This window comes from Cyprinodon variegatus, unplaced genomic scaffold (genome assembly GCF_000732505.1).
Source record: "Cyprinodon variegatus isolate N-32 unplaced genomic scaffold, C_variegatus-1.0 Scaffold158, whole genome shotgun sequence".
Classification (NCBI taxonomy): domain Eukaryota; kingdom Metazoa; phylum Chordata; class Actinopteri; order Cyprinodontiformes; family Cyprinodontidae; genus Cyprinodon; species Cyprinodon variegatus.
In genome coordinates, this window is record NW_015150611.1 from 694,180 (window position 1) to 709,474 (window position 15,295).

General features: G+C 36.1%; 2 protein-coding genes across 2 annotated transcripts in view; one reads left to right on the forward strand and one right to left on the reverse strand.

The window, feature by feature from the left end:
• Window positions 1–4,289: 4,289 nt before the first annotated feature.
• Window positions 4,290–12,880, forward strand: rprd1b (regulation of nuclear pre-mRNA domain containing 1B). The gene is made up of 7 exons (XM_015377805.1): window positions 4,290–4,952; window positions 5,538–5,667; window positions 6,051–6,184; window positions 7,732–7,853; window positions 8,195–8,321; window positions 8,757–8,932; window positions 11,399–12,880. Exons 1-7 carry the CDS (start codon window positions 4,802–4,804, stop codon window positions 11,546–11,548), a joined length of 990 nt encoding a protein of 329 aa, XP_015233291.1. The 5' UTR covers window positions 4,290–4,801; the 3' UTR covers window positions 11,549–12,880.
• Window positions 12,881–13,967: 1,087 nt separating this feature from the next.
• Window positions 13,968–15,295, reverse strand: part of LOC107086668 (kelch-like protein 10) — a 5,884-nt gene continuing 4,556 nt past the window's right edge. Inside the window, exon 5 of the mRNA XM_015377759.1 lies at window positions 13,968–14,327. Coding sequence (XP_015233245.1) covers window positions 13,968–14,327 — 360 coding nt within the window. The remainder of the gene's footprint in view (window positions 14,328–15,295) is intronic.

The following is a 15,295-nucleotide window of genomic DNA, read 5'->3' on the forward strand; positions in this document are numbered from 1 at the left end:
AGATCTGCTGGCAAAGTTCATGTACTCAGGGAAAATAAAGCAGGGCTCGTTAAGAAGGGTCTGCTCAGAAGGGAGAAGTTTCCAATGACAGGGAGGAATACTTTGCATCTTTCAAGGGAATGCTGGTTCAACGAAGCGTATTTGCATGATGAATTTGCTTGTGTGACTGTAGCGTTTCCCCCCATGAAAATGAGCTTCATTAAGGTAAAGTAAAAAAAAGAAAGAATTTGATCCACTTTCACCATATGGAGGAGTCACACCGGCTTTCTTTGACTTTACCGATTGTAGTTTTCGATTTGGGGGGCAACTTATTTGACACATTTAAGGGCAGAAAACAGCTAGAAATGTTAAATCTAAATCTTTATTTTTAAATACTAGTGCTGAAACTAACAATTATATTGAAAATTAATTAGTCCTAGTATTTTTTCGATTAATCAATTAATAATCAGATATCTAAAGGTTCCTTAAAGAAAACTTTTTGACACACGAAAAATACCTTTTTTTTTATCTTAAATGCTAAATCTTTATTTATATTTTTACAATATTCATATATTTATGGCTCTAAGTGGGTCACTCTGGCAGCTAAAGGCATCTTTTAGAGTCTTTATAGTCCAGTTAACGATTAATCAATTACTAAATTAGTTGACGATTATTTCAATAATCAATTAATCATGATTGATCTGATTAATTGTTTCAGCCCTAATAAATACTCTTCTCTCATTCACCACTGGTTACTCTGGGTGGGGTGGCGGCTGTTCAGCTCCAGGTCAGGTCCTCTATTAGATGTCTGGAAGCTTGAAGGTCCTTCTCATCTTTGTTGCAACTGAGCTCCTCTGGACTAAGATCTCTGTGTTTCTTTAGGTATCTTTTGGAGCCCTTCTTATGTGTGTGTGAGGGAAGTATTTTGAAAAATATCCTACATGCAAGGACTTACAGGTACATATGGGGACATTCAACTGGTCCCTATATGGTAGTTCTGTTCTTTGAGTTGGGGTTAGGTGTAGGACTAAGGTGTGAATTCAGTTTAGGTTAGGATTAAGTACATCTTGGTAATAGTTAGGGTTAGGGTAAAAGGGTAGGGGTCTGGATTAGGCCATATAAAATGAATGAAAGTCAATGAAATATCCCCATATGTCACGAAAACAAAGCTGTGTGTGTGTGTGTGTGTGTGTGTGTGTGTGTGTGTGTGTGTGTGTGTGTGTGTGTGTGTGTGTGTGTGTATGTGTGTGTGATACACCATAGATCCACAGGTGGTTTAAACCCAGTATAGGTCATCAGTTCATCACAGGTACAAGGCTGTAAACGCTACTGAACACACACACTCATGTCTAAATGCATTAGAAAAGGAATAATTGACCGTCATGTTATTTGGACTTTGGGAGGAGTGTGATGAAAGCAGAATGCATATATGCCCCAGGTTGTGGTCCTAACCCAGAAAGTTTAGATGTGTTTATTATCAGTGGATACGTATGCTCTGCTCCAATTCAATCTCACAACACGTCATCTCTAAGCACTTTACAGAGACAATTCAACCAAAATAATACAGTCATATTGGTTCAAAGTTTTCTATCTGAGGAAAACCAGCTGTTTGCATCGACTTAAAAACGTTGATACAACACTTTGACGTGACAGACATCTGCCAACTTGAAAACCCATTAAACATCATAGAAAATCTGAGAGTTTTAATGTTTACATTATGTTAAACTGAGAATGTTGTAAATTATTCTTGTTCAGGCAAACACAAACCCTGGCACTTTTTTTTTTTTTGCAATCCTCTAAAAGAGTGTTCCCTTGTGTCTGGGCTACGTTTCTGCCGTCATGTTTCTTAAAATTAAAAAGACAGCATATCCAAACATAATCTTTTTGAGAGGATTTGGGGGCCTTTCATTAATGTTATTAAGGACTTAAACTTGACTGAAGGTTTGTTTAAGTTATAATTTACTGGAACCTGTGGTGTGCCATGTTGTATAGATATGTATATCCATATCTGACCAATTAGTACTTTCTTACATACCCCCGTTTTTGAGAAGCTGTGTGTGTGTTTTTTTTTTTTTTTTTCTCCTAGTTGAGTAAAATAATTGCTGCCATGTCAGAACTTCAAAGAGAACTTGTTCAGATAATAACATGTTCGTATTTTCAAAATGAAAAATCTCAATAAAAATATATTGGTAAAAGAAAAAAAAAAGACACCATATAAAAACTCAATGCAGAAGCTTAGCCCTGTTTGCATTTTGGTTAATATTGCAGCCTCAGATTACTTACACACTTTTTGCATTGGTTTAAAATCTCCCTGATGATTACCTGTGTTCAAATCCAAAACCCATTGTTTTGACTGGGATAGTGTGCTTCTTTTCAGCCACAGTATCGAGGAGGCAAATATTTATGAAAATCAGCTCATCTGTCCAAACACAGTGATATGTGATATCGCTGAAAAGACAAGCAACTGCTTTTCATTCAATCCATGTCAGTTTTAAGTAAAAGCATTAAAATATGTTTTCATTCTATGGAATAACAGATTTTGTTAAATATTTTTTGGAAACCACAAACAAGCTGAAATTATAGGCAACCAGACTTTCACAAAATTTTCCTGAAGACATTTCAGCACCTATCCAACAAAGACTCCTGGATAGGAGACAAAACCTCTTCAGAAAAACTGAGCGAAAACCTCTTTGAGTCCAATTTAAGCCTGATTTGTGGTTTATTCACCTCGTTCAATCTTTGCGTTGGTAAATCAGCTCTAAACCATCTTCTTGCCATTGCTTTTTTAAAAACTCCCAGAAAGACTTCAGGTAAATATCTGTCCTCTCTAATATTGTCAATTGTTTTCTTTTTTCTTTTCTTGAGTACAATCTGTGATTTGAAAAAAAAAAAAAACACACAAAAAACACAACAATCGCCCTGCTACCTAAGAACAAAGCTAAAAAATGTTTACTACTGGTTGTACTCCTGACTTTAGGGGGAATTAAAGTGTAATTTGTTTCTTCAATGTTCTCCCCAAACATTACAGGCTGTTACGTTTTTCAAACATTCAAATATATGGGGCAACAGTAGTGTCGGATGATTGAGTTTGCCCTGCAACCGGATGGTTGTCGGTTCAAGCCCTGGCTAAGGCTTTCAGTGTTGATGTGTCCTTGGGCAAGACACTCCACCAGCATTGCCTACTGATGGTGGTCAGAGGACCCGGTGGTGCCAGTATACAACTGTCAGCAGTGAAGTGCTTTGGTCAAGTCCTCTGACTTGAAAAAAGTGCTGTATAAGTACAGGCCATTTGATTGGCTAAACAGTCAGCTCTTTTTTTTATGTGTAATTGATCTTGGATGTCATTCTCTCTTGAATTCGTTCATATTAACCTATTTTACTTAAAATTGATTGGTGATCCTGAAATGCATCTTTTGTGCACTCTTGCTTAGGAGCTGTTTTGAGGCATGGTATGGAGCTAAACTGGAGCCATAAAGTTTGTTTAAAAAACTGTTGAAAAAAGTTACAAAAATATTCAATCTGAAAATAGAATAAAATAGAATAGAAAATCCTTTTATAGTCCCACAATGGGGAAATTGTGGTGTTACAGTAGCAAAATAAAATCTTTTTCAAAACAATATATTTTTTTTCTCAAACCTGCATGTATTTTTTTTTCAGACCTGCAGAGAGAAAAACTTGAATCTCTTGGTTTTGATTTTTTAACAGTTTTTTCAGGTTAGAATTTTTTTTTGAGCAAAACTTTTTTTTATTTTATTTACAACAAACTTCTTTTTCAGCTTTAATTTTTCTTTCTTTCTTTCTTTTTTTTTTAAACAAATTTTATGGGCCCAATTTAGCACACTTACTGACTGGATATAATTTATTAATAATAAAATTATCTTGCGGGCTTCTACAATTGTGGCCCACAGCCCTGGAGCTTTCCTACATCTACTAGAAGATTTTTCATAAAGATATCAAAATGACATAAAGAAAAAAAAATTTTATGCTGTCTGCTTTTTTATGTTGAAAGATGATCAGAATTAAGTTGAAACTCATGTCACGTTTACAGTCACACTGTTAGCAGGATAACATTTAGGTTTATCCAGTCAAAAACAAATATTAAAAATAAAGTATTATTATCTTATGTGAAATAGTCTACATCAAACAATATGCTGCTTTTTCTATGTTAAAAGTCGTGGTTTGTATCATAACTAAAGGAAAATCCTTTTAATTATTTTATTAAAATGTATATCTGTAGATATTACAGTCATCAGCCTTCAAGTAGATACACGGTTCTGACCAGTGACGTCATTTTTCTGCGACGCACATTTTAGGTTGAAAGTGCAAGCAGCCATTTTTTCCAACCGTTTTTACATGAGTTTATGCGACCAGATCCAGACTGTGAGTTTTAACCCAGTCCTTTGCTGTTGCATATTGAACGAACATATTTAAACAATATTGAAGAGGGATATTTCAGAAAAGCGTGTTTGTTTGACCCCAGGTTGACGCGCAGAGCGGCTCGGTGCTTCACTTAGCTGTTAGCTAACGCTAGCTTCTGCTGTAAACAAACAACTGCATGCAAAGGCACAGTAGGTTCATTCTGCCTGTTTGTCATCATATTTACCTTTCATGTTGGCTTTTTTGGTAAATACAATAACGTCAGAAACGTAGCTTTATGATCAGTAGGTACCAGTAACCTTTTGGATGCCGATTATCTGACACATAAGCCGCGCAACTTCAGTTTTGATGACAGTGCGAGCTCCTCCAAAATAGCTCGGAGCTCATTTGCTTTGGAGCAGGTGGGGGTCAGTTTTTAGTGGAAGCAGGAGCAGAACTGGTCGGTATGTCTTCTTTCTCCGAGTCGGCCTTGGAGAAGAAGCTGTCGGAGCTGAGCAGCTCCCAGCAGAGCGTTCAGACTCTGTCTCTGTGGATCATCCACCACCGCAAACACTCGGCCCTCATCGTCAAAGTGTGGCACCGAGAGCTGAAGAAAGGTGAGACCACATTTCCTGCAAGCAAAAAGAGTTTCTTTTGTCGTTCATTTAAATCTTATAGCACCCTTGCCATTTGAAGTTGAGCATCATTCCGGCTTATGATTTAAACCAATGCGTTGAAAAGTTGTGATCTCCAAGCTTGTTTCTTGTTCAGCAGAGTCTTTGTAAATCAGATTTGTTGAACTTGACCTTATGCAAACCATAAAAAAAGATTCTGCTACTTGTATGCTACTTGATGTCTCTGAAACCCTTTTCACGTTTTGTCAGAACTGCAAACTAAAGTTTAATGTGTTGGTGTTTTAAATTACAAATATGGTGAATTGCATATATAGTTCATGTATTCTACTAGTAAAAGCCTTAAAATTGTACTAGTATTCACTGTAATCAGTCCCCTGTTCCTTCAGTCGGCTCTCCTTGCCCATCCTGGCATTCTTGATGCTTCAGTTGAAAGATTGAATAGTTATCTTGGGATGTTGACAGTTTACGATCTTCTGCTTTAATCTTCTCTGTAATCATCTTAGAGTTTTTTTGTAGTTGATTCCAAAAAGATTCAGTGTCTTAAAACAATTTTTTTGTGTTTCTTAGCTAAAAGCAACAGGAAGCTGACATTTCTGTATCTGGCAAATGATGTCATCCAGAACAGCAAGAAGAAAGGACCAGAGTTCACCAAAGACTTCGAGTCTGTACTTGTGGATGCCTGCTCCCATGTAGCTAGGTATGTTCTAACAAGTCCACAATAAGTTTCTCTTCTTAGTGTGTGGTAAGTTGCTAGAACCAGTTCAGCCATTCCTTTAAAACATATATATATATTTTGGTCATTTATATTCAATACCGTATGTATCTGTGTAATTACATATCTAAACTGACATAAACTTGCATGGATCCAAGATTCCTCCTGTGTGTTTCGTGCTCTGTTGTAGATATTCCTCCCTTTGTAAAATTATGATTTACAAACCTTTTTACACATTTTTATACTGTTATTTCACATGTATTGAAGTCTTCAGTTCAGCTTATAGAAATCTTATGCTTGTTTGTTAAGCTGGCTGTTATTCCCTCTTTGACTTTGATTCAGTTGGCTGTTTTCTTGTGTCTCTGCAGTGAAGTTGATGATGGCTGTAAAAAGCAAATGGAGAGGCTGCTGAACATCTGGAAGGAAAGGAGTCTCTACAGAGGTGATTTTATTCAGCAGCTGAAGCTTGCCATCGAGGATTCCAGCAGCCCCAGACCCTCAGGTTTGATGACTCAGCAGTGACCTTAATGCTCGGCTATGTGTTTTTGTGCTCCTTTGCAAGTCTTACCATACATCCGGAACTTTTTACACCCATTATTTAGACTTTTGTTTTACAAACAATCATTTTAAAACCTGCCTTTATCAATACTTAGGGAATCAGAATTGAAAACTGGTTCCTGTTCAGAACCGGTCCCGTGTGTTGCAATTCCATGTCACCTTTTGGCAGCCCGCTTAATGGTTCTCTTAACAGTTCCAGGCAGCACCACAGCCTAGCTCTGGGCAGCACGACTTCTGTCACGTTTTTTAACGCAAGTTACACAGGCGGCATTCAGTAAGCAAGTACGACGTGACCAGGCGCAAGTCTAAGATAGCAAAACAAAAGAAATGGCGTCCCATCGAGTAAACGGATTGAAAGTTTGGATGTAAATTGGCAATTACATCAGCGGGAAGAAAAACATCCAACATGCAGAAACACCTGCGCACACAAGGTAGCATACATTTTAATGAATGCCATGTTTTTGATGCTTCTGGACAGAAGCTAAAGTTACGACCAGCATGGAAGGCAACTCTGGTGGTAAGTAGCTAGTTTTATATCACTGGCTGTGCTTAATGTGGTTCCTAGTAAATCAGATGCCATTTCTAGAAATAAACCAATTTCCTACCTCTCTTTGGGGTTATTAAACATGCTACAAAGTTGCTCCGCAGTTCAGGAAGTGAGAGAAATGTGACGCTCCTTTATTTAAATTAGGGGGGGATGTGTTTATTTCCCGAAATTGTACAGTTGTGCTTTTTCATTAAACGGATGGCTTCTCCATTAGATTTAGATGACTGTGATGAGAGAGGTAGCCTGGCTGGCTCAGAGGCTGGCAGCTCCCGTTCACTGCCTTCTGTTTTCGCTGAGGCAGGCAGAAATAGAATATCCCAGGCGAAGGTAGACGAATGTCACCGTGCACTTACCAAGTTCACTGTTTCACAGAATCGATAAGACAATCTATAAGGAATCGAATCGTTTTACAGAATCAACAAGGTAATCGGAATTGTGAAAATCTTATAAATTCCCAACCCTTTAAATACTTGACTGCAGCTGTTGTCATAGGTCTCTTGCAAAATTTCTAATCCAACTTTTTACATGCAGAGAATAATTATTGTCTATTCTGCTTTGAAAGATATTTCATGCTCTGTCAGATCGAATGGATACTGTTGGTAAATATCAGTTCTCTAATGCCTAGAGAAATTAAACCTCTTAACTTGAACGGAACTTCCTCACAGACATAAGATCTCTTTGATAATCTGAATTTTTTAATATTTACAAGAGAAGAAATTAGAACATTAAGTTCTTACTTCCAATTATGGATTAGGTACTTTATATTAATTGAGCAAGAAGGTTGAATACCTGCAAGTTGGATTGTCTTGTGCAGTTTATCTGCATCTCTATCCGTTTATTGTAAACACTTTCTGACAGATCCCCATTGGAGCCATGCTTGTTGTAGTTTCTTCTACATAATCTACTGTTTGCTGAGACTCTGTCCTCTATTTAATGTGACTCAGTGGAAGAAAAGAAGGCCGTAAAACGAAGCTATCAGAAGATCCAGGAAGACGAAGAGGATGAAGACGATGATTACAGAATCCACATGTCTCCACACATCACAGATGCCTCAGCCAATCAGCTGGTACTAATGCGTTAATAATCACTGACATATTACTTAAAGAAGCTGTGTAAAGCAGTGCAATTTTCAAATACTTTGCATCTTACTGTTAAAGAAAAGCATTTTTTTTTTTTAGCCAGGGGTTAAAAACTTTGCTCATATTGAACGCATTTATCTTACATCCAGTGTTATTATTTTGCTCTTCTGGGCTTTTTTGTTGATTTTTCCTTAAACTAGTTTCCAAGTCAAGTGTAAAGCAGCTCAAAGAGGCTCCATTAATTTTTTCCTCATTTGATCTCATCTGTTTTTATTTTTGCTGGAGTTCCCATTTTAACCCGTATGTGTTTGATCTTGAACCTTTTCAGACTGAGGAGCTGGTTAAGGCTCTGCAGGATTTGGAGAACGCTGCATCAGGTGACGCAGCTGTTCGGCAGAAGATCGCCTCCCTTCCACAGGAAGTTCAGGACGTTTCCCTCCTGGAGAAGATCACTGGTAAGCTCTGACAATCTATTTCTAAGATGGATGTATTTAGATTGTATTGTTTATGTAGGTTGGGTTGATTTTTACATGGTTTTGTTTTACAATGCAGCTGAAGTTCATGATTGAAATATAATCCAGAGTTACTGTTTAAGAATTTAGTTCCAAAACTAATAGAAATGTAAAGATAAGAAGTGAATATTTAACAATAAATTGTTAAACATAGTGTCTAGAATAAATTCTAAAATCACGTCATTTATTTAAATGTAATCATTCAGCTGGGTTGAATATTAGTATTATAGATATTATTAAACACCTGACAGGACCAATTCATGCTGAGCACTAAAGAACAAAATCTACCAAATTAATGTATCTGAGAGACTATAAAATAGTTCAACATTTAAGCAGATTATTATGAAAACTTAACGATCAACTTTATTTTTAATTCAGACAAGGATGCAGCAGACAAGCTGTCTAAAACTGTGGATGAGGCCTGTTTACTGCTGGCGGAGTACAATGGCCGACTGGCAGCAGAGCTGGAAGACCGCAGGCAGCTTGCTCGCATGCTGACTGAATATATCAGCAGCCAGAAGGAGGCGCTAATGGAAAGGGAGAAGAAGCTAGAGGTAAAGTATGTCTTTGTAAAAAAAAAAAAAAAAAAAAAAGAAGTAAATCTACATCAATGGCCTGTATTTATCAAAGTTCTCAGAAATGTCATTATATTTGTGTTTAAGTGTGGATTTAATTGTAAAAAATCAGCTTGGAAGTCAGTTAAAAGGGCCAGAAATAAAAATCCATGTTTAGCCCAGTAAGCCTTCATTTATTTTTCTCATCAACGATGCCTGAAATATTCATATATATTAATGCTGTGGATTAAAAACTGTTTATTTTTCAGGGTTTTTTTTTAGTTATTGTGGTGACAATTTTGAACCGGATGGCAGTTAATTGAGTAGTTATTTATTTAATTTACCCTAAATTTGCTAATGGATTCCTAGAGGAAACCTGTTTTGAAGGAAAGGGAAACACTGTTGCTTACTGAGTTATTTGTAGGAAGAAAACATAAAAGGAACCTTTAGTCCAACATCAGGAAAGAAAAATATAGGAGGATATATCTGGACTTTTGACTGCTTTTCATCTAGGCTGCATTCACTTATTATCTGACTGTAGAGAAATGCCTGAAATAATATTTACAATTATACATTTATAACCCCAACAATTTGTATAGAGGGATGTTTATTCATTTTCTCTTTTATTTGTTTTACATAGCTAAGATCTAAACCCTTCCTTATCTTGTCTCCTCTGTATATTAATGGAGGTCCTAAATTAACAGAGATAAAAATGATCTCTCAAAGGATTTTTTCCCCAATCATTTATTTTATGTAAATTATTAAAGAAGATAGTTTGTATTTTTTTTTATTAATCTTGTCATCCTGCATAGTTAAGCACTATGTTATGTATTGGTGCCTTCTAAAAAATTGCGACACCTCTTGAGGTGTCTAAAAATACCAGGGAGAGTAAAAGTGAATGCATTTGATCATTTCAATTTACACCGAAATCTGAAAGTAGGAGTTTCTGACATGTTTTATATTTGCAACAGAAAATGACTCTGAGAAAGTTGATAAACATGAGTCCAGGTCTGTGTGATCAGCTTGGTGTCTTCTATCTTTAGCTTCTGTCATAGTTACATCAGTTGATTATTGTGAAAAAGTAGCTTAGATAAAAACCTCTTAGATGTTTTGTTCACTCACTGAATTGATTTCTGTTCATAATTCCGTACCTAAATACTTATGACTTAAAGTGACCCACCATTAACAAATTCAAATGCATTCAGGAATTATTTTGAGACAGGGAATCTGTAGAAGAGCATCATGTTACAAATAATTACTGGATAAAGTCTGGATGGATGAGCCTCAGAGGGTTTCATTAGAAAGAAGCAAATGCTCAGGGAGTCAGATTAACTCTTTGCTTGTTGTATTAAAACAGAATAGAACAGAATAGAGCTGTTTAATTATTATTAAATGCATGAAATCAACTCAAATATTTATTGTGACCCTAAAATCAAAACACAAAATGTTCTTTATGGATTTAAATAGTTGTGTTCAAGAGAACAGGTTGCTGAGATAAATATCCACCCTTGTTGAACATGAACTACAGTATGTACTAAATCCAGTCGTTAAACTCTTAATTTTTAAATAATTTTTCTTATTAATAATTATAATTTAGAGTGCAAGAAGTGGCCAAAGCATCTCCAGATGTCGCAGAATTTACCGCCACCTATAGGCCTGGAGTGCCAAAGGGTTTCTTCTGTCTCTCATTAAATGTAATGTAACCAAACACTGGGTGCCTCTTCCATTGTAATACATTGGAATCTGCTTATAGTGATCACGTTAGTCCAGAGCCAATTTGAACACTATTATCGGTTGATTACTATATCCAAATTTACCGTTATTTCCCTTATTTTCATGCAGAATATCATCTAAATGCCATTTGTATGGTTTTTTAATTAGAAAATTGAAAGGAAACTGCATCCCTCATCTTAGCTCTGGAAGAGACAACAGTCTCCACATCTTCATCATCCTCCTCCTCGCTGCGCGCAGCACTGGTACCCGCACCAAAGCCCTCCTGTGCCTCCGCAATGATGTCCTCATCCGTCACAGGCTCTGACACCGGAGTGCTGTCATAACTTTCGATCCACTTAATAATTATTTTTGCACATGTTTACATTCATAAAACGGCCAAAAATAAACACTATGAGCGGATTTCTTGATTACTATACACAAATTATATAAAAAGCATTTGTATAGAAAATACTTTTGTCCCAAGCCTTTTGAACATTATAAGCGGTTGATTACTATATCCAAGACCACTATAAGCAGATTCCACTGTACTGAGCTTATATTGGAAACGCATTTAATTAACCATCCTTGGAACAGAGCATCTGTTTGGTTTTCAGTTGTGCACTAAATGCTTAAGATTTTGACAAAAAATATACTGTTTTGTAAATTCTCCCTGCATATATTTTTATTTCAAATGAATGACAAAATATTTTTTGAGAAACTGTCAATCAATGCGCTCCCTGCTGTTGCCCTCAGGAGTATAAACAGAAGCTGGCGAGAGTGACTCATGTGAGAAAGGAGCTTAAGTCCCACATCCAGAGTCTACCGGATCTGTCTCTGCTGCCCAACGTCACCGGCGGCTTGGCACCTCTACCCTCAGCGGGAGACCTCTTCTCCACCGACTGAGAGCTCTTAGGTTGAACAGACTACTGGAACGTCCCTCCGCAGCCAACCTCAGCCCCATGTTTGAATAACAAGGATGCTCCTGGCTTTGCCTCCACCTTGAAGGCATGTGTGGGAAAACTTCTTAAAGAAGAGTAGCTGCCTACGCCACCTGCTAACTCAATCCTAGCGGGACAAGGAGGAGACATGAGAGGCAAAGCAGAGAACTGAGACTCTGTCCGACCGGATTCTACGCCACCAGCCGGGAAGTTTGGTTCCTGATTGTTTTTATTTTCTTTTAAACCCTAAAATGTTTCAATTAAAGCCTCATCCTGTGTTGTATGTTTTTCCAATTCCTCTAGGTTATGGCTACAGTCTGAAGAGGTTATTATTCAATAGATTGATTGTGTTTTTTGTTGGCTTTCTGTTTGTGTCTCTTTATCAACGCTCGGCAAGACCAGATGTTTGATGTGAGTGAAAAGATCATGTTTGGTTCACCATGTTTGGATATTTTTCTCATCTGTCACATCACATCTTCAGTTTAGTAACATCTCTGAGTCTGCCAAACCAGATTTGTTGAATAAAAGCATCCAAATAGAAATGAACAAATTTAAAAAATACCCTGTAGTCTCCTGTTTTTGACCAAACGAGGATCCCACCCAAAAGTCTCCTTTTTGTGCTTTTAGCTCAGGCTTAAGCTCTGACTTTGGTTAAGTTCAGTAATGTGTGATATGTTTGATTTTTGCAAAAACAAACTGCATCATTTTTTGTTAAACAGATTTGTTTTGTAGATGAGTACATCTGAAATGCTACAACGGGAAAAACGGTTACGACTAAGAGAAAATAAAGCCTTATGTTGCACGATTAATTAGAAAAAGACTAAATTTTGCTGTTAATATCTGAGTTTGTGCAGAAAAAAAATCTGAACATGTGAAAAGCTTATAGGTAGTTATAATTTCTTACCCCAAAGTATTGATATCCTTAGCCTTAAAGGTTTTAAATGAAATATTTATTTTGCTCTTTTATCAAATTTTTAGGTTTCTATGTTCTTTTTTTAGGTTTAGGTTGCTCTGTAGATGAGTAGCCACTGCTGAAGAGCTTAGTGTTGAAATAAACTGGAGATTTAACCCTGATTTCATATATTTAGCTTAATATGAATGCACTTCAATTTTGGTTGTATAATTGCTGAATAGCATTTCTACATATAGGTCATTAATATTTCACCACAGAGCATTTAATTTATGCTTTCTGAGAAATCAAACGGTTCCTGCTGAAGTTTCCCGCGTTGTTTTTTTGTTTTGTTTTTTTTGTTAGAAAGGATTTTTGAAAAACTTTTGAAAATAAGAAATGCTGTTTACTGAACTTTGAGTCTTCTGGCAGTTCGTTTTTTTTAAGCTAAAAGTAAGCTAAATGGTTTAATTTAGATTGAGATCAATACACCATAGAATTCCTAAACAGATGTTTTTGGCTTATAAAAAGAGATTTAGTTTGATTTTACTCTCCAGTGTACCCAATTAGAAAATGTTTGGATGCTTTCTTTCCATCCAGCTGTTGTATTTCGGTCTTCAGAGTAACACTGCTATTGGGACAGCCCTGGAGAAGATCAGGTTTTCTCTAATGAAAGTGATTTAGTGGATGCTAATAAATTGGAACCAATTAGAATAAAGTACTGATGGTATTTGAACTTATTTTGGTTACTTTTGAGTAACAGTGACCATTGATTGTGGCTGTTTTATTGGGTTTCTAATCTCGCCAACTACAGTTTTAATACTTTGGATTGGGAACATCTGGGAACCCCTGTTCTGTTAAACAATTTACTCTGTCTTAAAATTCTAAACTAAGCTAAAGCTTTTGCTTGTTTGAAATATAACACTTTTGTCTTTTTAATATTGTTTTGAATTATTTCTGCAATGAAAACAGCAACATTCCCCTGTGTGCTGTTTCCCCTGTTCTGGTAATCTACCTTTAAGTACAGTATGGCTAAATAGGAGTTATAAAAAAGAAAAAAAAAAGAAAAGATGTCTTCCTGTTTTTCTCCTCTCTTCAGTTTTTAGATTTTTTTTATTTTACAATGAAGTGTTTTATGCAGATACTATTTAAAAGAAAAACAATTTACTAGGATAAATATTTAAAACAATTTTGCATAAAAAGAGGCTCATGTAGGTTACAGATCACTGCATGAAAATGCAAACATTAAATTGTCCATCCCTCATGTGACTTAATAAACTAAGATGACCTACAGGAGATTCTCAATTAAACCAGGAAAGATCAAACCTTAGTATTTTCTTTAAAAATATGTTTTTATGTTCTTTTTACACATAAACCCATAACCTTTTCAAAGTATTTTAAAAGGGCATTTTACATATTTAACATGTATGAGAAATAACATGGAGAAATGTTTACAGAGAAATTCATTTAATAGAGAAACATAAATAGATGGACTTCATTGCTCCGTCTCTTCTTCCTTATCAGAAGGTAAGTGGTTGAGCTGGGGAGAATTGGGATGGTCAGCAAAATAAGCTGTGTTGTAGAGCCTGTCCACCACACAGCAGCTGAGATGGCTGCGGGACATCTTCATGCCGTTGGCCTTGACCCACATGTTGGCCTTAATGTCATAGAACTCGACATCAGAGATGGTAGATACGCCATCAAAGCCTCCGACTGCAAAGAGGAGGTCATCCATCACGGAAATGCCAAAGTTGCTGCGTTTCTTTTTCATGCTGGGAATTTTGCACCAGGTTTTGGTGGAGACATTGTAGGCCTCAACAGTGTTTAAACGTGAGACTCCATCGAAACCACCAACCTGCAGAGAAAGATTTAAAGAGAATATGGTCAGAATGGAACAAAACAGAATAAGATAATCACTGAAACCTACGCAGTGTCATCAAATTAACAAGGTGTCAGTGGTTTTATGATTTTCTTCTTATTATATTATTACACATTTGTATTATTTTTATTGCAACTGGTAAGATTATTTAGAATATATAGATTATGATTTCAAGGAGTCTTACCAAATGCAGTGGTGTTACTGTACTGACAGATTCTAGTACTTATTTTGAGTAAAATCTCAAAAGATTAATATTCTAACATAATCTGCTCTTGCTTTGTACATCCATCTCACATAAGATCAAAAATAGTTTTTGGCTAGAAAAAAGATTGTGAGACTTGGTTTAATGAATTGTTTTTCTGTGAGGGAACTAAGGCTATAATGAAATCATGCACCTAGTCTGCCTTGGTGGTGATGGAGGTGTAATAATTTAAGGGGTATTTTCTTGCAATACTTTGGTACCACTAAGACATAACAGTCCATTTAAATATTGTTACTGATGATGCCCATCCCATCATGACCAAATTATAGTTTCTGAGTATATGTATCCAGTTAGACAAGTATGTTGCACCTAAACATTTGGGGTACAAATCAGTATAAAAATGCTACATATTTCCCTGGATGGAAACAATACTCTAAAAATCTGTGTATTGTTAAAATAATTCCAGATTACAAGTTTTGGTGAATTAGATTTTTTCAGTTTTCTACTAAAACTGTTTAAGTCTCAAAAGTAATAAAGTAGACAAAATTAATACCTACATACGCATACAGGAGAAGATTTTTATTTTTGTTGAATTTTCCTTAAATGTAAATATACCTGACCATAATTTATTTGGCACATAATATTGACAGGATCATTTGATTAGGTTGAAAAAGACACATTTCTGCTTTGCTCAGTGTTGTGATTGTGCACCTCTATACAGTACTATACTATACTATACTAT